Source organism: Triturus cristatus, chromosome 2_2 (assembly GCF_964204655.1).
Source record: "Triturus cristatus chromosome 2_2, aTriCri1.1, whole genome shotgun sequence".
NCBI classification, from domain to species: domain Eukaryota; kingdom Metazoa; phylum Chordata; class Amphibia; order Caudata; family Salamandridae; genus Triturus; species Triturus cristatus.
Genome location: NC_140582.1, coordinates 710666855 through 710691130, shown reverse-complemented (window position 1 = coordinate 710691130; position 24276 = coordinate 710666855). Strand labels below are relative to the sequence as shown.

Genomic DNA, 24276 nt, shown 5'->3' with positions numbered 1-24276 from the left:
TTTCCCAATGAGATAAGAAACTAATATTTAAGACTGTTATTTGAAAGCATGTAGCTCAGATTTCATGTGCGTAAACCAACTATGGCACGTCTAATGTTCCTTTCCTGTCCCGAACAAGACCACCGCTATGATAATTCAGATCTCAACTGTCAAATTGCTCCTTAAAGCGGCATTTTCAATTCACTGTGTGTTCGGCGCGGTTCACACAGTTCATTGCATCTGCTAGGTTACGAACCTACACAGGTCTTGCAGACTGCCACTAAAGTGCCCTGTGCTTCTTGTTAAAATCAGGGACCAGCAGGAATAGAAACCTTTTCTCCTTTTTTTGAATTTAAGTAGCTACATTAAATGTATTACTCAAGAGAGAAACTATTGTGCGTAGGTAGACAGCAATCCCCCACATGCCTAAGATGTCAGACGAAATGTTCGATTTGGAGCAACTGCATGCTCCAGGAGTCCTGGAGTGCTATTCAGAAGGTCGTGTCTGAAATTAAGCAATTCATTATTAGTCTCAACCCATAAATATCACTAATAAATATTCTTGAAGAGATTGACCTAGGCAAGCATAAGAAGGCCTTTGTGGGTCTGTGCTTAATTTCTGCCAAGATAGACATTGTACAAATCAGGACAAAAGTAGCCCCCAGTGTGGCCAAATGGAGGACAGGCCTCGATCGCTGTAGAATTCCGGGGAAGCAGACTTACTAACTTAGAGGATGTTCCACAAACATAATCATATGAAAGGGGGAGGAGGGGTGGAGTGGTGGGAGTGTAGGGTTGGTCGATAGAACAGTGTGAACTTGACTGATGATAGTACCCCAGAAGAGTGAGGATGTGTGAGGAAAGTTAATGCATTACTTACTCAATATTGAAATGTTTACTGGCTCGACGACAAATGCTATTTGTTAACTGTATTGAATTGTTTTATTGAATTGAACATCTTGGAAATGTCATTAAAATAGTTATAAAAAATATTCTAGCTCTTACGAGTTACTGAAGGTCTGGTACTTCATGACCAGTATAAATTCATGGGTGAAAGTATGACCAGACTAAAACTACATCAACTGCACACCTACCTTGATCAAACCACGAAAATAAAAGAGCAATTAACTCTTCTGTGGACCATCATCAAAAAGAAGAAGACAATTCAGTGGAGTGCCATTTACATTTTTAAGGCCCTGGAGACATTGATTTTTGCCTCACTATATACAGAGTAGATAAACCAGTTCTATACTTACTTCACCAGGTGTGGCAGAGTAAATGGATCACTGTTGCAGAGGTCTGACCTGAAAACAAAAGGATACAACGGATGTCCTCTATCCTTGGAGCCCTTCTTATGAGGGTAGAGGGATTTCTATGGCTTGATGGCTTCGCTGGAGCCACCACTGGAATAAGTGGATATTTATCCATGTGGACGATAACCTTCTTTCCATCATAGATTCAGAAAATACTATTTCTAGATTGCTTTTGCTACGTAAGGAATTGGTCTACCATCCAACTTACAAATAAAGTAGGGAAAATCATTTCCCCATCTCATTCAGACTTGCGAGGCACCGCCATTTACTAGAGACCCATCCTGACTCGCTGCAGATGTTTTAAAAAATGCTGAATACAAATAATGTGTTGCAACTGTGGTGAAGCCTACTTATCTTAATACCAGGAAGGGCAGCTCTGCTTATGACAGATACTCCACAGGCTTCTTTAATTCTCCAAAACTCCTCTTTCTAGGTTCTGAAGGACATTTTCACCAAAACAAAAGACATACATTGCTGTGCAACGGAGTATTGTCTAGAACGTCTCTTATAATGTTCTGTAGGAGGGAATAAGAGGGAAGAATTTCTTTGCTGCACATTTACAACTACTACTGGCCATAACAGCTGTCAGAGTTGAATGAGATGTTCACCCCTATATGAGAGCCCTCCCTGAGAATGCACAGAGCTGCAAAGGGTAGTAATATGCATCTCCATTTCGTTTATGGAGTTATGGCTGTTGATAGGTCCCATAAGCAACAAACAGTTGTTGTACTTGGACAACTGCAATCACAATCATAGGGTGGGAAGAATCCATTAGCAGGGAGATTCCCCGCGGAGTTCCCTCTCAGGTTTCATGTAACAGTGTATAATGGGTTTCCGTAAGCTTGGAGACATTTGGAAAACAAATGGGCTGAAATCATTCAACCAATTATAGGGCACATTTGACATCCACAGCTCTGAGTTCTGCAGGCACCTTTCTTGCCCTACAAGCTAAGGCAGCCATGATGGATGTCAGTTTCCATTAGATATTTACTTGACAGGAGATTCAGGAATCAGGAGTTTAGGCAGGCTTTAGATTCTTTGTCCTTAAGATTCATCAACTCAGGCATCATTCAGGGTTGTGCAGGTTGGCAATGCTCACTTACCATTTTATCAGTTTTCAATGACTGTCAGTATTGGCGTAGTGAGTCAGTCTCAAGTTAAACAGATTGTGAGCACTCTTTTTCAATCCTTCCGTGTTAATCGTCTAAATATTGGCTGCTTAGCTTTGGTAGGGTGTGGTCCCCTGGTTGGTAATGGGGAATTAAGGTACCATGGTTGTCTGCTGCAACAGAGCATTCTGGGTTTGTAGTTTGCAGAGCACTGATTGGCCAAGTGGTTGGTTATATAAAAAGGCTAGTTAAAGAACAGGTGTGGTGCACGCACCTTTTCTTGGGTGTACTCATGTTGTGTCAGTGCGATGCTTGGCAGCTGTACAGATTGCTACCATTGCTCTGTGATGATTCTTTCGGAGGGCCACCTTAAGGCATTGAGCTACTGTGGTATATACACAAAGGGCTTGTGTTTGGACTAAGCAGCGTTTGTACTATACAGGCACACATTAAGGGGGCACTGAGGCCATCAGATGTTTGCGGCATCTTCTGGATCTCAGAGGCACCATGAAGGAAATGACTTATGCCTCTATTTATCTAGACCGTTGTGACAGGGGCCAGAATGGGTTGGGCTAAGAAGGTCATCAGGACAAGGCCACCATGGATCATAGTGTTTGTGAGTAGGGTAGAGCGAATGACTGGGTATTTTCTGGAGAGGAAAGGAAGCAGTGAGACTGCTGGAGTAGCAGGCCAAGCGCTCAAAGCTCAAAATATAGGCGTTGAAGGGTTGTAACCTTTACGTTGTGTTTACCAGATCTGGGCGCTGCGCCATTTTGCTTACCCCCTCATCATGCTGCCCGGCGCCATTCCAATTCAACAGAACCTGCCGTGTGCGTCCAAGTTTGGGTGGTGGTCAGTACAGCCTGATACATTCCGATGACAGCGCTTTGTTTTTAGCTACCAAAGCACAGTTAACATACAGTTTTCGGTTTTGTATTTATGTTAGGCCGATGCGGCAGAACCCTGGATGAGTCAGGCTGATGAAGGGGCAGAGACAAGGGTGCCAGGATCACAGTGTCTGTGCGTAGGATAAGGCGTTCTGGCTGCCGTACCTGGGTAACTTCCATGGAGAGGGAACATGGTTTATCTACTAGGATGTCGGGATGTTGGGTAGCACTCAATGATAGAAAATAGGCACTGGCAAGTTGTACTAGTTGCACTGTGTGTAGCAGAGTGGAGTATGCAGTCATTTTGCTTACTGTGCGGCACTGTGCAAATATTCTAGGATTCATCGTCATCCCTTGCAGATCGCAAGGATTTGTTATTACTGTGGGTTCTACTTGCCCACCACCTTGGCTCTAGAGAATGCCATGCCACACCCTTTCTGATGGAAACGTTTAACTGCAGATTCCTCACCTTTAGAACAGACACCAAATGCATTATCTCGTGGGATGATGGGTCTGTGGAACCGCTCAGATCAAAAAGTCCACAGGACCGAACGGACAAACTGCATTTCCTGTGAAAGCAGTAAGCCTTCATGAATGTGAGCACTGAAGCTCTTGTTGCTGCCTGAGAAATATCCAAGACAGGCACTCTGCGTGCCAATGCAGTGGTAGCAGCCTTGGTCCTGGTGGAATGGACCCAGAGTCCTTCTGTAAGCTGATTCTTAGTTAGCACTTAGCAGATCTTAATGCAGAGGCATATCCACCTGGATAAAGTCCTTTTCTGCACTGCCTTGCTGTTCTATGTCCCAGTAAACCCCACAAAGAGCTGATTGTCCACCGATTGTCTTTGCAGCGATCCATATAGAAACCCAGTTCTCTTTTGGGGTTGAAATGATGGAGTCTCACCTCCTCTTTTGAGGAGTGAGGTAGAGCAAATAACGTCAGAAGTGTGATGGACAAGACCAGGTGTCTTCAACCAGTCAATAGCGAGCTACCAGTAGCTCGCAGAAACCTTTAGAGTAGCTCTAATCCTGGAGTTTATTTTTAACTAAGAACTGCAATAAATAAGCTTGCATTTTCCTCTTAAAGTTACAAGGCTATCTTTATTTCACATTATTATCTGGCTGCAGATAGCGGGCCTGATAATGAGCAGTGCTCCACTCAGATGTATGACCCATGTGGTTCACAGAGGTTCAGAACTGAAGCACTGAGGTATTTAACTCTTAAATAAAATTAATTCTCAACTCAATATTGAAGCACGAGAACAAAATGGTGTTTTTGAATACTTTTAAATGAGAGAATATAAAAATGAAGCGTGAACTTAAATGATTAAGTTAACTACTCTTTTTAATTTTCTCCCTATTCAGAGTGTTCCATTTACACATAGCAGGCATCTTGCTCCCAGTGGGTGGTAGACACAGTGACATATTTATAACTGAAAAAGGCAGTCAGTTTCTTTTAAATGGGAGATATTTAAAGTGAAGAAAAATGTTTCTATGAAACATTATCTTAATGTTTTTCACTATAAATTAAGCCAATTAAGTCCAAATGTTTTAAGAAGCATGTTTCTTCACTTTAAATTCCTCACATTTAAACAAATGACTGTATATTCCTGTTATAAATATGTCACAATGTCTACAGGCCACTGGGAGTAAAATGCCTTTTGCTTGTAAGGACACTTTGACATGGAAGAAAATTTAAAAATAATGAGTTTTATGTAAATCATATAAACAAAGTTGACTCCTCAGTTGAATTTCCTCCCATTTCAAGGTGTCACAATTATACACAGCAGGTATCTTACCCCCAAGTGGCTGGTAGGCACCCTACCATATTATAACTGAACAATACAGCCATTTGTTTTAAATGGGAGAAATTTTAAGTGTAGAAAAAATGTTCCATCAAGTGATAAAATATTTTCCTTATTAAGAACATTTTTGTAGAACTTTTTTTCCGCACTTAAAATTCCTCCCATTAAAAAAAAAGGTTGGATGGGGGGAGCTAGAGGTGCACCGCGAGATGGCTGTGCCTTAGTGCAGCTCCGCCTGGCTGATCATCAATCCGCCAAATATCTGCTGGAAATAAAGGCATCCTGGCGCCAAACTACATGGACTTGCAATAAATATTATTACTGCATGAAATAGTACCTTTATAGACGAACAGCACCCCTGCATTTGCCTGCTGCCGGCCGGGACCGATCTCCGACGCAGGGGGAACAAAATGGCGGCGGCTGGAGCGCTGCAGTGAGCTGGCCCATAATAACGATTCGGCTTGATACAGGGGAGGACTGTGTTTGTGAAGGCCCCTGCTGATCTGTGTACCGTTGGATGCAGACGGACCAGGCTGCAAAGAAACGAGGCACGCGAGCGAGCTAAGTGACGGGCCCGGCGAGCTGCCGGCCTGTAACTTGTGGAAGCGAAGATCCTGTGGAGCTGAGAAGCAGCGCGGCCGCTTGCAAGAGACCGGGAGGGCGGCTGTGGACCATCTCACTGCAGGTTGCGTCTGGCGCCAGGGGCGGTAAATGGAGCGCGGTCTGGCCCGGGTCAGCAGCTGAGGCGGCGGGTGTGGGCCAGGGAGCTGGGCCGGGCTCTGCGGACCGCGGCCAGCTGCAATACGTGCGCGCTGCTGGGGTCTGACTGTGACATCGATTGGCGCTGCGGGGAACCGTTGCACGACCAATCCTGCCACCCCCCTTGCCTGGCGTAATATTTGAAGACCTGGGGCATTGAGCGGGAGGCCCTTCTGGGTGCTCTCACCCGCCACTTGTAACATCGCGTGCAGAGGACGCCTAGCTGTGTAGCACTGGAGGGTGACCTGCGGCTTTCGATCAAGCAGACCAAGGGGCCTTTCTGCCCACCTAAGGGAACACCAGTGTATTTACACTTGAGGCTGTGCAGCAAAACTCATTGGATCTTAGTTGTCTGCCCGGGCCTGGCAGCTGAACCCCTGAGTGCACCCCCACATCCTACATCTGACGGTCAAGTGCACCATTGGTCAGTGCTGTACGGTGCAATGGACCGCGCTGAGGGGCTTGCAAGACACCTGCGGTAGTGTATGCTCACCGGGCCCTATTGCGGACTGACTTGTAGCAGATTCCAGGCAGTACACAGTCATAGGGGAGGCGGCCCCTTAAATGACATTAATAAGTGGACACCCGGCATAAAACAGCCCGGGCTATCACTTAGGCACATAACGGCAGAATCTAAGGAGCTGCGGGAGCTGCACGCGTGACACCAATCTTGTTGTAGCGCACATAACCAGACTGTAGATTTGCGCCTCACACGACAGCCGGGGTCCACATACTGTATCCGCTTGGCGGGGATGGGAATTTTCACTTATATTGCCTTACGACAACTAAGGGGAAGACGGACAGAACTCAGCCTCGCCTCACGTTCGAGGCGCGAAAAACTGGCAAGACGCAAAAGGCGGCATCCGACTCCGAGGCTGACGCCCAGGGGGAGGCCCGTCCACATAAAACTGACGCTACTGGCCATGCAGAAGAGCCTCCAAGCCATAGAAGGCTACATGGCTGCCATAAACCATAGACGTGACCATATGTCCCACCAACATGAGGAAAAAAACACAAGAATGGGGGAGGTGGAACAACGGGTCGCCACTGTGGAGGAGGGTTTGAGTAAAGTGGCAGATAAAGCACTCAACATGGATAAGGTGTTGGCACTTATCCAAGCTAAGAACAAGGATTTAGAGGCCCGGTCTCGCCGAAATAACATCAGGATCACGGGTCTGCCCGAGTCCACCAACACTGGGAAAATGGAGACCTTCATTGAGACCCTACTCAAAGACATTTTTGGCCCAGAGAGCTTCTCCAACATGTTTATCATAGAGCGCGTTCATCGTTCCCTGGCAGCGAGGCCTGCGTCGGGCACTCCACCTCACCCTGTAATTGCCAGATTACTAAATTACAGGGACCGTGATACAGTTTTAAGGCTGGCCAGAGAGAAGGGAGAAATTAACCATCAAGGGAACTCGCTATCCTTCTTTCCAGACTTTACTGTTGCGGTTCAGGCGGCAAGGCGAGAGTTTGGCACTGTTGAGAAACTCCTACAATCCGAGGGAATTCCCTATGCCATGCTGTACCCCGCCCGCCTACGCGTGGGCCAAGGGGGGGGGGGGGCTTTAAAATCTTCATCACCCCGAAGACGGCGATAGAGCATGGAAAGAAATTGAAGCGGCAGCGACGAGAGGCCCCGAATGATTCGGATGCGGAAGAACAATGATCGAGAGTGTAATGCTGAGATTTGGTTCTGATTGATGTGTCATGCAAGTGATGTTTAGATTTATAGCTCTGAGGTGTCGCAACTCACTGCTTCAGAAATGTAGCAGGGCAAGTTTATACTGAGCGGTCAACTTGGATGCAGTCTATACTTACCCATGATGTTTCTTTTCCAGCACAGGTACCTGATCAGCCACCTCCTACTCTGTGGGAGGCAAGTAGCTCTCTGGAAGCCCCACATGGGAGTACCCCACATGTTGCACACTGTAAGATTTGAATGTTGGGGAATGTTAAAACAGGGCAGGGATGGCTTTGGCATGTTGGGGTTGCTGAAGTTGGTGGGGGGGATGAGAGGAGTTGTGGGGGGAACTGGTTGGCACTAAACTCTTGCACTGACCTTGAACCCAGGCGACCTACCACTGCAACTAGGCACTGCAGACATATGTATATAGTTACTGCTGCATGGCATGGGTGGTAATATCAAGTTGCTTACGTGGAATGTGCGAAGTTTAAACAGTCCCAACAGCCTTCATCGACTGACCAGGTTTTCAGATGCACAGTGGGTGAGGTGATCAGCAATTTTTTTAAAGGAGAATGAGGGCACGGTCGAGAGTGCCGGTGTGCTGTGGGAAGCATTTAAGGTTATGATAAGGGGTGTATGCATAGGTGCGCAAGCTGGGGTACTAAAGGATATACGTCGTAGGATCAGTAAACTAGGGGCGGATATCTCCAATCTGGAGCATGAGTATGCGCGGCAGCCTGCCCCAGAGACGCTGGCTGTGATACGGGACCTAGTAACAGAGCATAACGAAACCGTAGACCAGGATATGGCACACAGATCGCGTCGTAGCACAGCATGTTATTACTGGGGGGGTGGAAGACCCAGTCGGTATCTTGCGCAGAAATTAGCGGCACCCCAGAGCCAAGCACACATCACTGTATTGCAAGACAAGGAGGGCGAGGCACATTACACCACACGAGAGATCAGCAATATAGTGCTTGCCTTCTATTCCGATCTGTATGGAAAGCCCGAGAACGAGAGGTTAACTTGTATTTGGAAGATATTGCGCTCGGATGGCCAGCGGGAATATCTTACACAGTCATTTGGCGCTGAGGACGTCAAACTAGCTACTCTCACTGACAGCAGGACAGAGGCTAAACATTGGGCTCACAGTCCAAATGTCCTGGACCTGGAGGGAAAGCCTGGTAATACACCATATCCAGGATAGCTCAGATAAAAGAGAGGCTCTGAAAAGAAGTCAGGTGTGACTTAGGCACATTGATAGTGAACACCAATGACGCCAGGAGGTTCCCCATGATCTGGAGGAGGTCCATGCCTGACTGTGGTCAGCCTCCCTTCAATAGCCAGTTTTCGAGGCAGGGAAAGACTGGTATACCTGACCTCTGAAGATATGCTGTGACTGCCACCATCAAAATGCTCCTATCCCACCTTAAACCACAGTAGCGCCAGTGGACCTGCAGGATGAGAACATGGAAATAAGCATCCTGCAGGCTTAACACTACCATTTAGTCTGCTAGATCAGAAGCAGATAATACCTGGCCAGTGTGAGCATTTCAAATGTGTCCTCCTGCAAGAAGAAACAGTGGTCAGAGATCTAAAAAAGGATCAAAGGCTCTGCCCTTTTTCAGTGCTATTTCCTATTTCCGATGCGAGGCAGGGACTCTTCAAAAGAGCCTGTACTTCCTGCAATAAAGTGAACAAGTGTTCCTCCGAAAGCTGCTCTATATGGGTGGCAGAAGAGGTGTTTCTTAAAGGAATGGCAGGGCGTAGCACCATTGAACTATCTGCAGTATGCACCTGTCAGAAGTTATGGTCTGCCACCCCTGGAGAAAATGACTGATTCCGCCTCCCACATGATGGTCGTGTGCTACCAAGGGCAAAATAAACCAGCTTGGAGGCTGCTGTCCGGAGGGGTGGGGCAGTGGGAGGTTCTTTGTCTCCACGGGCCTAAAGGTGGTCCACTGGACCGGACCCCAAAAGCACCAGGGTGTTGATTACTGGAATGGTGGGCCTTGGGGCTGCCTGTATGCAAAGCCCCTGATGAGGACAAATAAGGAGTGAAACTGTTAAGGATGCTGCCCTGTGGGTGAAGAGATACCGAAGGAGCACACTGTGGCTCTGCTTTCATGGAGGCCTTCTAGTGCACAATTGGCTTTCTCACCAAACAGGTGAAACGTGTCCAAATATATATCTCCATAAGTGATCCCTGAACATCAACAGAGAAGCCTATAGATCATATTCATGTTTTGCACCGGAGCACCACGCTTGTCCCGACTGCTTTGCCTAAGCAATCAGTAGTGTTCAGTCCTGATCTAATAAAATATTTGGACTCATCCTGGCCATCAGGAATAGCTTGCACCAGGTTGGAACAAAATTCCTCCAGGACTGCGGCAAGAGTTTGACTACCATGTATCATAATGCATGGGAGTACTTACCCAGCAAGCAGTTGGCTTTGACTGACAGAAGGGCAAATCTAACCGAGGAGACCATTTGATTTCCCCAAAAATTAGGACTAAATTGAAGTCTCACTGAGGCATCACAAAGGGTTTTGGCAGAACAAATGGTGAAAACGTTTCTTAAATCTCATCACAACAGGTGATTTATATAATGAGGGATGGTCCAGCAACTGTAAAATAGCCCAAACAGCTGATAAGAAGCTATTAACAGTGCCCAAACAAGTCCTTATTGGGCTTGAGAAAGGACAAACAACAAAACTTCAGACAACTTTGTTTGTAACGGGCCAATTTGTCGGGTGCCACACCAATCTATATGTCCCAATGACTGGCATACAGTGATTTTGCAGAGGAATGCCTCGCTGCCATCATTACATCAACTACCTCAGGGGGAAGGTCGTAGGAGGTCAATTTCTAACGCTCAAAATCCAAGCATAGAGATGCAAATTATGCCAGCCTTGGTGGACTACTCTGGCCAGCCTGCCCAGAAGTGGCACCTTGATCGCAGAACAGATACTCATGCTTAGGAGTTCCAGGAACCATGCTCTTCTGGCCCTTTGCCACTAGAAAGACTTGAGCCCAGTCATTTTCGGTCTTCTTCTGAATTCGGGGCAGGAGAGGCAGTGATGGGAAGACATACAGGAGTCCTGAGCTCCAATCTAGACAGAAGGCATCTCTGAGACAGAACTGCTTTGGAAACTCCAACACGTAAAAGTGTTGACATTGCACGTTCTCAGCGGAGGCTAAGAAATCAAGCCAGGGTTCACCGCATTGCTGGAAGACACACTGTGCCACCTCCAGGTGGAACGGCCACATGTGATCCGCTAAGTGCCTCTGGCTGAGTTTGTCCATCCTGGCATTTAAAGATCCCATCAGGCTATTTACCATCAGAAAAATTCCTTGGTGGTCCAGCCACTTCCAAAGGTGCAGAGTCTACTGACATAGGGCCCAAGACCCCACTCCACTTGTTGCAGTACCACATGGCAGTGATGTTGCCCGTGAGCACCTGCACCAGCCTTTCTCTGATGGTAGGAAGAAAGCTCTTAAATGTTAATAGAATCGCCATCAACTCCAACAGACTGATGTGGAGTTGAGCCTCTGATCTCCTCCTCTCCCAGGTGACCTCCAAAACCCAGTTGTGATGCATCCGTGACCACTGTCAGCTCTGGGTGGGACTGACCCAAGCTGGATCCAGTAGCCACCACTGCAGAGCTTTTCCAGTCTCCTCTGAAAACTGGACACATCCTGCCTGATTCCCCTGATGCTGTGCTTACTGGGATTTGAGGTCTCACAGTAAAGTCTGCATGTGCCAACTGGTAGGTTTGGCCAACAGGATGAAGAAGGTCAACATCCCCAAGAACCTCAGAGTCATCTGTACTGATATCCAGGACCGAGGCTAAAACATCAGGATCATGGCCTGAATGTCCTGGGCTCTCCACTTTGGGGGAAAAGCTCAAAACCACACTGAATCTAAAATATCTAAGCAGAATGAGCTCGTTTGTGAAGCAGTCAGGTTTGACTTTGGTGAAATGATAGTGAACCCCAATGACATTAGGAAGTTTGTAGTCATTGGAGGTGGTTAAGGACTACCTGCAGTGAGCTCGCCTTCAGCATCGAGTTATCCAGGTGGGGGAAGACTGGTACCTTGGACCTCAAAGGTGTGCTGAAACTACTGCTATTACTTTCATGAACAAAAGAGGAGCACTGGTGAGGTCAAAAGAGAGCACTACGAACTGAAGAGGCTTCTGGGCCACTGTGAACCACTGGTGGCATCTGTGGGCCTGCAGGACAGAGATATGAGAATGAGTGTACTGCAGGCCCAACGCTGCCATCCAGTCTTCTAGGTCAGGTAGGACATGGGTTAGCTTGAGCGCCTTGAATTTGCCCTTCGGCTAAAATGTGTTGAGAGGGCAAAGGTCTAAAAAAAATAGGACAGAGGGCTCCATCCTTCTTTGACACAAGGAAGTAGCTGGAGTAACATATAATCCCTACTTTATGACCCCCTTTGAGGAGAGGAGTTGGCCTAACGGCTAGGGCAATCGACTTCGAATCTGGGGACCTGGGTTCAAGTCTCGGCAATGACGCTGAACATCCTGTGCAAATCACTTAATCTCCCCGTGCCTAACAAAAATGAATGTGTCCTCATGCAACGCAACTTGTGCTATGTAAAGCGCTCTGATACCTGATTTGGGTCAAGTTCGCGCTATATAAAACTGTTAAAAAAAAAAAAGGCTTGCTTTAAGATAAACAAGTGGTTCTATGTCAGCCACCTGAAGGTGGTGGAAAGTGCTGTGAGGTAGAGAGGAATATGAGGGAGTATCCCCAGTGGATAATTTGGAAGACCCACTTGTCTGAAGTGATGGCCTGCCGCCCCAGAAGAACTATCGGATCCTGCCTCCAACAGAGTGTATGCCTGCCATGACAGACTAAAGCAGTTTTGCAGCCGCTAGAGGGGTGGGGGATTGAGCTTCACATTGTCTCTCCCGTCCTAAGCATGGACTCCGAGAACTGTGGCCTCAAGCATGAAACAGCTGAAAGGCCTGCTGGGCTGCTGGAAGCGGAGGGTGGTGGCAAAATGGAAAACCGCTACCATAGCAATGGAGAGGGTGAAATTGCTGGTGAAATTCTCTTTTGGGAGCAGAAAGGCCCAAGGAACATACTGGGCTCTGCTTTCTTTGAAATGCTCCAAGGCTGAGTGCACTTTCTCACCAAATGGGCAATAGCAGTCAAATGGCACGTCCTTTAAGGATGCCTGGCTATCCCTGGAGAAGCCCATACACTTCACCTAGGCTTGCCGTCGAAAGGCCACACTAGTACTTATTGCTGGACCTATGCAGTCAGTCTTGTCCAAACTAGAACGTATGACAAGCTTTGCTGCATCACAACCGTCTTGAATAGCCTAGATAATGGGCGCCCAAAACTTGTCCTAAGGCATCCCAAAGTTTGTGAGAGAAGGCAGCTGGAGTTCACAGACGTCAGGGCCAGGCTTGTAGAAGAGAAAATCTGTTTTCCAAATGTCTCTATTCTGTTAATTTCACGATCAGGTGGAGAGGTAAGAAAAGCATTTGGATTGACTCTGCTGATGGATGCCTGTACCACCAGGATCTCTGGCATTGGATGTTGAGTAAGAAAGACCGGATTGCCAGGGACGGGACAATGGCAACGAGCGACCTGCCTACTAACAGACAGACTTGAACTTGGTTTAGACAAAGTCCGCAAACGGGTATCGGTAGGGCCTTATTAAATGGTAACAAGGGCTCTGTGGTATTCTGACCAGCACTTCGATTGAGGTGAGCTGTAAATCTTTAACATCTGCCACTATCTGCATAACAACCGCAAAAGAGGCGCTTTGCCCATGGCAGGACTGAGGATGGGGGTTGGACACAAGACTAACATCTAGTCAAGTATCCAGCCCACTGGCAACCTGAATTTTTTCTTTCCAGTTTTCTTCATTACATTGGGGAACATAGTCATCCACTTCATCATAGTTATCACTGTCTGAGTCAGTGCCAAAAAGATTGCGCAATCTATGGGCCTACCATGTGGTTTGGTCAAGGTATCAGAATCGGAAGGATTACCAGAAGACTTTGACTGCAAAGATGATCTCCAACAGGAACGGGACCTTCTTTTCAATTTGGCCCTGTCGCCGGCATGGAATCTTCCTGTGTTTGGTGGAGTTCAGTTTGCTTTCACAGTCCCGTATGGTCTTTGTGTTAATCTGAGTGCAGTCATCACAGGCCTTGGAATCGTCCTCTGAAACCGGGAACAATAAACAGAGTTCCTGAGGGTCTGTCACAGACATATGTTTGAGATAGTCTCTACACTTTTTAAGCACAGTCGTCTTAGTGGGTGACATTTTCCCTTACACACTGGTATAATTTTGCGAACAAAGTAATGGCCAAAAGACAAAATAGAAACTCTGGGTCTGCATCTGAAGGTGCAGAAATAAATAAAATGACTTCAGAAGTGGACCGACATTGGGCAGAGCCGCACAACACCACGTTGGTGCACAGGAGCACTGCTTTGAAAGTTTTCGGATCCAGGATACTTGAGGAATATTCACAAAGTGAGGAATCTGTGGATAGAATTATCCATCAGAATATTGACTTCTAACACTACTCTGCATTACAAAAGACCTATGGAATGATAGAATACATGTTATTAATGACACCCACTTGATGAGCAAATAGAAGATGTGACTCAGTGATACCCAACGCTCTTGGAACATGTGCCAGTCACAGGGCCCATGGTCGGTTTCAGAGGAGTGTTGAGAAGGGGAGGTGGAGACTGAATGATTCATTACTGAGGGAACTCATAGTGGTAGGCACAATCAGTCAACAAACGAAGTAATACATCGCGCCCAACGAAATGGGGTAAGTTAAAAAGGGAACAGTATGGAATGCTCTTAAATCAGTCATCAGGGGCATCTTTAATAGACAGGCATCTGGCTTGAAAGTTAAGGGGGAGGCCCTTTTGAGGAAACTGCTCATAAAAATGGGATCCCTTTAAGCTAAGCACAAAACAACCCCATGTCTAGCTACTTGGTAGAGGCACTCCGGGGTCACATACGAACCTTAGAAAATGACAAAGTACACGACATTCAGGCTAGTTTGAGGATGATCTACCGTAAAGGCAAAGTTGGAGGTGGGTAGGGAGGTGTTGCAATCAAACTTAAAATCAAACAAATGCTGGCCTGAATTACGGACGTGAAAAGCTAGGGTGGGGTGGCACAAATATTAGATGCAGGGAAAATGGAGACCTTACACTCCTTTACCACTAGCTATATAATGCATTCCCAACAGAGCAGAGAGCAAAGATACCCAGGCTAGCTAGGGACACTGTGAAGAAAATTAAGGAACCAAGTGCATATCACTGGGCTCCAATTGCCAGACTGTTGCATTCTATTGGATGTTTGTTCCTCAGTTACTTCCTCATCTGACTGAGCTCTGTGAGAGCTTCACAACCACTGGGTAAGTGACACCAATGATGGTGGAGGCAAGGATAACAGTGATCCTGAAATCAGGAATGGACAATACATCATGTGCCTCTAACTAGACAATATCCTTTTTCTTTTTAAATCGATATAGACCAATTCACGAAATTCTAGCTACCAGGCTTGAGGATGTCTGCCATCCCAGATCCACCTGGAATGAACGGAATTTATTTAAGGCAGGGGCAGAAGCGACAACTCTAAAAAAGCCCTCTACTAGACTGACCTGGCATGGTGGAGAGGTATAGAGGTAGTGCTTCTCCCCCTCAATGCCAGAAAAACCGTTAACAGAGTGGAATGGGGTTACATAACTTGTGTGCTAGAAGCAGTAGAATTTGCCCCAAAGTTCTTCTGATAGGTTGCAGAATGCTATAGTAAGCCCCAGGCAAGAGTCGGCCGGAATGGCCACCTGTCAGCCCAGATCAATATCCATCCAGGAACGAAACTGGGGTGCCCTCTCTCACTCCTACCTTTCCATTTGGTTATGGAGCTATTCCTGTATAGGATAAGAGGATCTCTAATATCTGGGGCATTAATTTGGTCACAACACTGAAATGCCATTCCCAGATGATCTTCTGCTAGCCGTTACAGACCCCATTCGATCTGTGAAAGAAAACCAGAAAGAGAAAGAGAGAGAGACAAATTCTTCTTCCCAGAAGCAGCTACCATCGAGACGGAACACTCTTCCCCCTCCCAAAGGTCAACTTTCCATGTCAGATATAGTGGGAAATGGAATTGGTCCTATGGTTTGATGCATCTCAGTGGACTAATATTTTCCTAAGAAAAATCAACTTTGTGAGACGTCCAAGGTAAAGAAGGTATCCTTAAGTATGAAGAATTGCACACAGGTCAGGCTACATAGGACAGACCAGAGTAAATCAGGATACTGCTGGAGTGGCTTTGGACAGTCAGAGACCATGACACACACCCTTTGCAGTTGCCCTAAGTTGGGAACCTTTGAGGAAGAAGTGATGCAAAGGATGTGTAAGTGAAGGGGACACACTAATAGAGTCCTCGCCGAGACGCTGCACATAGAGGTTGTCTACCTAATGTTTGCAGCCAGAGACAAAACTACTTCACACTTTTTACTGGCTGCTACACAGATGATACTATACCTATAGTGCAACGAACATCCCTCAACGCTGGAACTTTGGTATCAAATACTCTGGATGCTATTGAGTAATGAGAAGCTCGCATATGTGGACCGAGGAATGCAGCATATCTTTAATAAGATATAAGGACTGGTGTTCTCCTACATTAGAGGAGACTATGTACAAGTAACATGCCCAAAACATCTTAGATCAGTGAGCCCTCTGGAGAGAGATAAATACACGCCAAGGCAGCAGGGATATGGAAAGGAAACAGGAGATAGTGAGGCGAACGTGTAAAGAGAAGAGTTGGCCTCCCAGATTTGTAGGGTGATGGGGAAGTGGGATGTTAGGGGGGAATCATTTAGGTGGGTATGCCTGCCATGCGTTGCTTTGAAATATAACATGTCAATAGAGATTATTGAAAACGATTGCAAGACATCATTGGCCACCATCATGGGCCAGGCCATCTCAAACTGTAAGCAGAAAGGGGCCAAGTTTGCACACGAAAGGCACATAAAAAAAGCTTGTGTTCCATGTCCTGCAGTGACAAAAGGAAATGGTTTGTTTTTAGAAACCACTTATAAGAAAGGTTGGAATGATTCACTGCAGTTTCAGATGTAAAAGGGTCTCTCATGAATTGCAATGGAAAAACGCCCTAAGAGTCAGACTGGTACAGCAAACAACTAAAACCGTACAAAGAGAGAAAAACACTTCCTTGAAGCTTTTCAGAAGATTAGTGACAAAAACTCTGAAAGACAGTTGCGTTGTCAGCCAGACCAAAAATACAACAGTCAATTTAATAAATCATCAACTTACCAGCATGAATGTTATCTTTAAATGCTGCATTTTGTAGCAATAATATTAAATGTCGACTAAACTTGTTTTCTGTGCTGGAATCTAAATTTAATACATCCTTTGCAGAACATTTAATTCCATAAAATTCTTCTAGTTTTTTGCTGATGTACTGCAAACAAAAAGAAGTAAATATAACGTTTACGTGTTGTGTATTGGTTTCATATACATATATCTCTAGCTAAAGGTCAGAAACAGTAGAAACCATGCGCCATGCAATGTACATCATTAGTTGAATAACATTTTCTGAATTTTCAATCAGAGTTGTGCCCTTGGGTCCATCTGTAATGGATATACATAAATAAAAACACACTCCCGTGTGTGTGTAACCTCTCTCATTCTATTTACATAATTTTTGTCATATAGGCAGGAACTCTTTTATTCATCTTTGCATTCATGCATCTATTTATTCACCCACCGACTCATTCTTGCATTAACACACTTGCCCTTCTATAATAAAACTCACAAACTCAACAAGTATATGCAAGATAAATGAAAGAAGTCAAGATATGCAAGATAAGTTAAAAAAGAACAAAAGTTTGAAAAAAGAAATGATGTTTTCACCTAAACATGTCGGGAGTATGCTTGTAATAGATAATAAAATTGTACACATCAGCGGATGGCGGTCTTGCAATGGTATTGTACACATTGTGTTGTTGTTTTGAATGTTGGCCATTTTGTAGCGGTAAAACATGTACAAGCTATGAACGATAGCTTACCAATATAACTGCTCAGTAAAAAAAAAAAAAAGTACTAGGCAGCCATCTTGGAACTATAATCCGCATAGTGTGTCTTTATAACGATCCATGAAGCACATCATTCTGGCTTCTTAACATGACAGCAAAACATTGATATCCTTGGGCAATAACATTCCTCCTCACTGCTCCCTTTTGCCACCACAGTAATCGAAAAAGCAGTCAACACCCAGCTAGTACAATTCATAGAAACCAACAACATCCTAGACACCTCTCAATCTGGATTCCGCAGAAACCACAGCACTGAGACCACACTCATAGCCGTCACCGACGTCATCCGCGCCATCCTCGACTAAGGCCACCAAAGCTGCCTCATCCTCCAGGACCTTTCAGCAGCCTTCGACACCGTCTCCCACCGCACACTAGTCTCCAGGCTCCACAATGCCGATATTCAAGGCACAGCCTTAGATTGGATTTGATCTTTCCTCACAGGCAGAGCACAAAGAATTAGACTCCCGCCCTTCCTCTCTGAACTGACAGAGATCCGAAGTGGAGTACCCCAATGATCCTCCCGCAGCCCCACACTCTTCAACGTCTACATGGCACCCCTCGCAACCATCATCAGAAACCACGGACTCAACATAGTCTCCTATGCCTACGAAACCAAGCCCATCCTCTCCCTCACCAGGGAACCCGACATCACCAGGCACAATTTCCAAGAAGGGATGAAAGACGTCGCAACCTGGATGAGCAACAGCTGCCTGAAGCTCAACTCAGAGAAAACAGAAGTCCTCATCCTCTTGCTCCATCCCCTCCGAATGGGACAACATTTGGTGGCCCCCGCCCACTCAAACCCACCCACCCCAATGGACCACGCATGCAACCTCGGCATCATACTTGACTCCTCACTCACCATGAACCACCAGATCAACGCCGTGTCCTCCACATGGTTCAACACCCTCCGCATACTTTGTAAGACCTTCAAATGGATCCCCCTCCGACTCCAGGTAGACCGTCACCCACGCACTCATCACCTACATCACCAACAGAAGCGCTCTATACGCAGGAATCAACAAAATACTCCCCCGCAAACTCCACACCGTCCAGAACGCCGCAGGCAGACTTATCCTCAACATCCCACAACATGACCACAACACCCAACACCTCCGCGACCTCCACTGTCGAAAGAAGAATATCCTTCAAAATACTCACACGCTCCTACAAAGCCCTCCATCTCACCTTCCATTGAAGCGGACGGCTGCTTGACATTTGCTAAACTAAGATTCTACAGTACCTTGGCCCTTATCAAGGAGGCCCACGCAGCTGACTAGCTCATGATTACTATAACTCGGATGCCTTTACACATTTCGCCCTGAAGAAGTTCATTATTTGAACGAAACGCGTTGGCTGAAATTTTCTACATTTGGATCTTCGTAATAAAAGATTATTTGAAAGACTAATACCGAAAAGTTATGAGACTTATTGGAAACAAATCCTTCTACACCTAATTGGTGGTGCACCACTCCAACTTTTGGGCTAAAGCCCTCCATAACACCGGACCCCAATACCTCAATGATTGAATCTCCTATCACGCTCCCAAGAGAAACTTCAGCTCTGCCGACCTCGCCCTAGCCACGGTCCCTCACATCCACAGGGCCAGAGTAGGGGGAAGATCCTTAGACTTAGAACAAACTCCCCTTCGCATCCGACAGAGCCTGACGCTGCACCAGTTCAGAAAGGACCTCAAGACCTGGCTCTTCGAATTACCAACAGACTGCTGCCCACCAAACCCCCCCGACACCAGTGCCTTGAGACCCTCAAGGGTGAGTAGTGCGATCTAAAACCCCTGATTGATTAATTCCAAGATGGTGCCCGGTTTAGAAGCAGAGGACGTGTGGGTTGCAACACTCAAAATTAAAGGAGGGAGAAGTGTGTAGTTTGGCAGAATTATCTAGAGAGCTGTGGGATGCTGTAAAAAATAATTTAAAAAGAAAATGAGAAAGAAAGAAATCAAAGGGGATGTATAAAATGAGAATATGGAAAATTAAAGCTGTGGCCCACCAGCCCTTCCACACACTCATTTTCGGGTGGATGTTAACGTGATTTGGAAAAATGACATCACTCACAAGGTGAAAGAACCAATGATTGAAGTTGACTAATGCACTTTCCCATCCTGTGTGCTCTCCGAGGTGGAAGCAGGCCATGGCAGAAGAGGGCTTCCTGAATTTTTGCGTATAGGTGTGTGTTGGGAGTTAAAATGGCAGAGAAAAACAAAAGTGTTAACCCTGTATAGCCCACTCTGTATTTTTTTAAAAATTCTTTTATCTTAAAAACTAAAAAAAGGATTAAACCAAACCACAAAATGATCACTATTGGAGCCACCTTCTACGTTCATGTTGTTTAGTGTCAACCATTTCAGCCATCCGGGCTGTAGATGTGAGCAAAAATTCCTAGGTGAGCTTAAACAGGAAATCACTTCTTTTTTACCACACCCTTAACTTTGTTTCCCCTATATGCATCTTAACAAAATTTGTCATTTCGAAACTCAGCTGACCGAGAAAGAAGAATGCCAAGCTTTGTATAAATCCGTGGAATCAAAAGTTATAGGCAAATAAAAAATGCTTTTAAATGGGGAAACAACTTCCCAAACATAACTACACACTGGCGACCACCACTGTGTAATTATATATGTGATAAAGGCCCTCTGGGGTCGAAACCCGTCATGCTGATGGTGAATATGGTGATGAAATAAATTGAAAATCTGCACCTACTCTGTGGTCCGTGCTCCTGTGAGTTTGGGGAACCGAGTTACTGAGCAGCTAATCAGGTAGGAAATATTGCGGCATACGTTGGGGTAGAGAGGTGTGCCTAACCAGGGTGGAACTCAAACAAACATTGACACCAGAATTTAAGTTTCCCCCACTTCACTGATAACTGTATAATTGCCATGTCGGATGACACGGTACGTAACAGAGAAGCGGCGGCATTGGATATATTTGATGATGGTACGCCCGCCAATAACAATGAAAATACGGTCAGACCCAAGACTAGTCCTACAAATACTTTAAAAGAAAATTTTTAAATTCTGGAGAAAAAGAGCAAAGCGAAACAAAGCAAATGGTGAGAGTCCCGTTCGCTTCAACGGTATATCGATGTGGGGAGGATTCCCCGTGGTCTGAGAATATTCCTTGCACCAAGTTATGAAAATCCTAATATTGACATGATGCGCGAGTGGGCAGAATGCAATTTAGATTCTTCCAAACGCTTGATATTAATTCTGATCAAATACGCTGACATAGACGGAGCTGCATTATTACAGGAGATTAACAAACTAAATGAGGAAATAGAGGAAATGGGTACAACGGAAGAACGGTCAAAATTACGTAAAGAAATGACAACACGACTTCTAAAAGAGGAAGAATTGATAAAGGAACGTAAGAAATTCAAATTCAATCATGATAAAATAGATTATGAGCGCGGTCAGATCTTTACATTTGCCAAAAAATATGAGGCTATGCGTTCATCAAAAGACAAACAAGTAATACCACCAAAGATAGGTGCGATGCAAGGAGGCACCACTGGATCCAATTCAACACTATCCGACCTCAGCTCCCCAGCAGAAAGCAGCTCTGATAACGAAAACTATGGTGCAACGGGAACAACACAGACCAAACCAAATACCCTGGTCCAGGAATTGTCTTTTTTATATCACGACCGGAGACAGACATTACGCCCCAGAAAACCGAGGAACAACGAAGGAAATGCAAAAACTACAGGAGGCGACAAAGAAGACAAGCGAACAGCAAACGGACCATAGACAAGAAAACAAAGAGGGGGGCGGTGGTAGAACATATAACTGATACCACCATAGATGAAAATGACAAAACCATAATGAACTTGGCCAATGTAAAACTCAGCGATGAAGAAAAACGTATCTTAGGTCTAGGATTATCATTCTGTCCCAGAATAAATTTTAACTACGCAAAAGCACGGATGGATATCTATAAAACGGTGAGGAAACTCAAGTTACAAAAATTCCACAAACTTGCCAGGAAAATAAGGAACCACTAGAGACCACGATTAAAGGAGATGAAATCGGGAATCTTACACAAATAGATGCACCACTCATGGAGACTCTACAAGAACTTTGGTTGCAACCACAGAATATATCTGAAATGGCAGATACACAGGTGGAAATTGGGGCAAGAAATATAATCCCATCTCAGGGAAGCACAGATAAACATAAAACCAATTTCAAAACCGAAATCTACTTTTAACCCGATAACCCTAAGGGACTCCATTGATGTGTTCCACAAATTGGTAATAGAACAAATAAAAAAATGGAACTATAAAATTCAAGGACAGAGTAACAAATACTGGTGGCAATATCGTAAATACAATGAGCTCATTGTCAAACTGAAGGAAAATAAAGCCATAGTTATACGGTATTCCGACAAGGGAGGTAATATTGTGATTTGGAGCAAAGTTGAATACAACAAGGAGGCATATGCACAATTGAATGACAGGGCCTGTTATGTAAGCATGAGTAGCACAAACTTAAAAGACTATCAGGGATGTGGAATTCCTATAGCCCAACGCCCAGGACATATTGTATGAGGTCAAGGGCAACAAGTTTTCATGTGTATTTTGTCCTTGAGACAAGTAGGCCCAACCCCCTACGGCACACACCCTTTGGCTGCCCGTTTGCTGTACTACATTATGGATCAGGGAAGGGCATTGTCTGCAGTTAGGTAATATTTTTGTCCATATGTTAATACTGTTCAAGCTTGTATTTATGTTTCATGAATTGAAAGCCTTCATCATTAGGGCGAGCACTCTAATGTTGCATGCTCTGACTGCGCTACTGACAGTGGCTCCAGTATAAAATGTGTACACATATTTTCAAAGTTTACCAATATGGTGCTATGTATAATGCTCCCAGAATGCGCTCTGATTTGATGCAAATATTTGCAGAAGCTTGAAAGCAAGATTGACGATTCTTTTATTTCAAAATAAAATATTCATAAAAATTGAAAGCAGGAAAAAAACATTTAGCCGAACGACTGTAAAATTTCAGGTAACATTTCTTTGCAGCATCTTTTAGTAACCTGTGTTGATGCATGCTAGTATTTCCCCAAAATATTATTGATGGAAAATCAGTGTAATCAGTTTCAATAAGTTTATGCGAAACAAAAATAAACAAGCATTGGCAAAGCCAGTAGGTCTGAAATTGGTGGTCATCTTTTTAGTTCTGTCAATGTGTGAATTGTTTTGGCATGGTTTTTGTAAAACCTTATTGTTGTGAAAGCTGCCGGGCCCTCACCATTAAAACAAACATTGGCAAAAGCAAGAATAGTGTTTGGTCTCAAATAGCACACACTGCCACAGTAGTTACTGGCACTGAACTAAACCACTTTGTGTGCCGATATGCTCCTTGTGAAAGAGCAGAAAGCTGTCACTCACAGTGAAGCCGGCCGATACAGAGAGAGAGACAGAATTTTAATAAACGCAAAAGTTCATGGTCAACGCCAGACCAAATAGGGGCCCGATTTTTAAAGAGTTTCAAAAGTGCACCCATGGTATGTGTCCTTGCATTAAGTGCAGCTCTACAGTTATCCTGAATTCCCAAGAATTTACAGCAGTAGGACCAGAAATATTTCTAATAAATACTTGTGAACTGCATCACGCGAAAATCTGAGTGTTTGCAAGTTCACTTTCCCTCCATCCACTTTTTTCCCAACTTTGGAAGAAGGTTTACGCCTGCCATTGTCAGGAGTAAATTTCCAACATTTCTCAGTATGGAAAAGATTTGAGAAGAGTTGTTGAAAACCCTTAAAACGTGCAAGTTAGTAGGTTTGCACAGACTCAAAAGGGCATTCTAACCCTGGAACTATTGTATACCACTACCTTCAGCCCCAGTATGTAGATCTGCGGAAACGCAGCAAGTATTCGAACACTACTATGGTATGAGCCCTGGCATAATCAGAAAGGTTATATCAGAGCTCTTATATAATGATATTGCTACCATAATTTGTCACCGCACTACAAGGCACCAAAGGGACAAGTGGATTTTGTTACAGGACAAGTAGTTTTATGAATCGACCTGCCCCATGGACAAGTAGATATTTTATTAAATTCCACACCCCTGACTATCTATGCACAGTACCAACATATGCTACATGCATGGCAGAAGCAGGACCTTATTACCACACAGGAATATACATTTAAAAAAAATGAATATCCAGTCATTCCAACTATTTACTTTATTCCTAAGACTCATAAGGATCCACTTAAACCCCCAGGATGACCGATCATATCGGCCCGGAATAGCCTCCTTGAACATACCTCACAATATGTGGATAATGTCCTCCAGCCTCATGTGAAATCATTACCTTCCTACGTGCGTGATACTAGTGACTTCCTCAACAAACTACGAGGAATTAAATGGGGAAACTCATATCATGATGGCTTTAGATGTATCATTGCTATACACTAGTATTAGACACGAAGATGGTATTGTAGCGATTGAACATTATCTAAACAAAGAACATGATCACTGTGAAAAACATAAGAGAATGCACCTAGACATGATTTTGTTTTGCCTCACTAACAATGTATTTATGTTCAACAACATTCTATACCAGCAAACCAGAGGAG

At 44.9% G+C, this 24276-nt stretch overlaps 1 protein-coding gene across 6 annotated transcripts in view; it reads right to left on the bottom strand.

The window, feature by feature from the left end:
* PRIMPOL (primase and DNA directed polymerase) overlaps positions 1–24276 on the bottom strand; it is a 585691-nt gene that overhangs the window by 198831 nt on the left and 362584 nt on the right. For all 6 annotated transcript variants that reach the window (XM_085641903.1, XM_085641905.1, XM_085641902.1 and 3 more), the window contains one exon: positions 16889–17036. In XM_085641903.1, coding sequence (XP_085498029.1) covers positions 16889–17036 — 148 coding nt within the window. The remainder of the gene's footprint in view (positions 1–16888; positions 17037–24276) is intronic.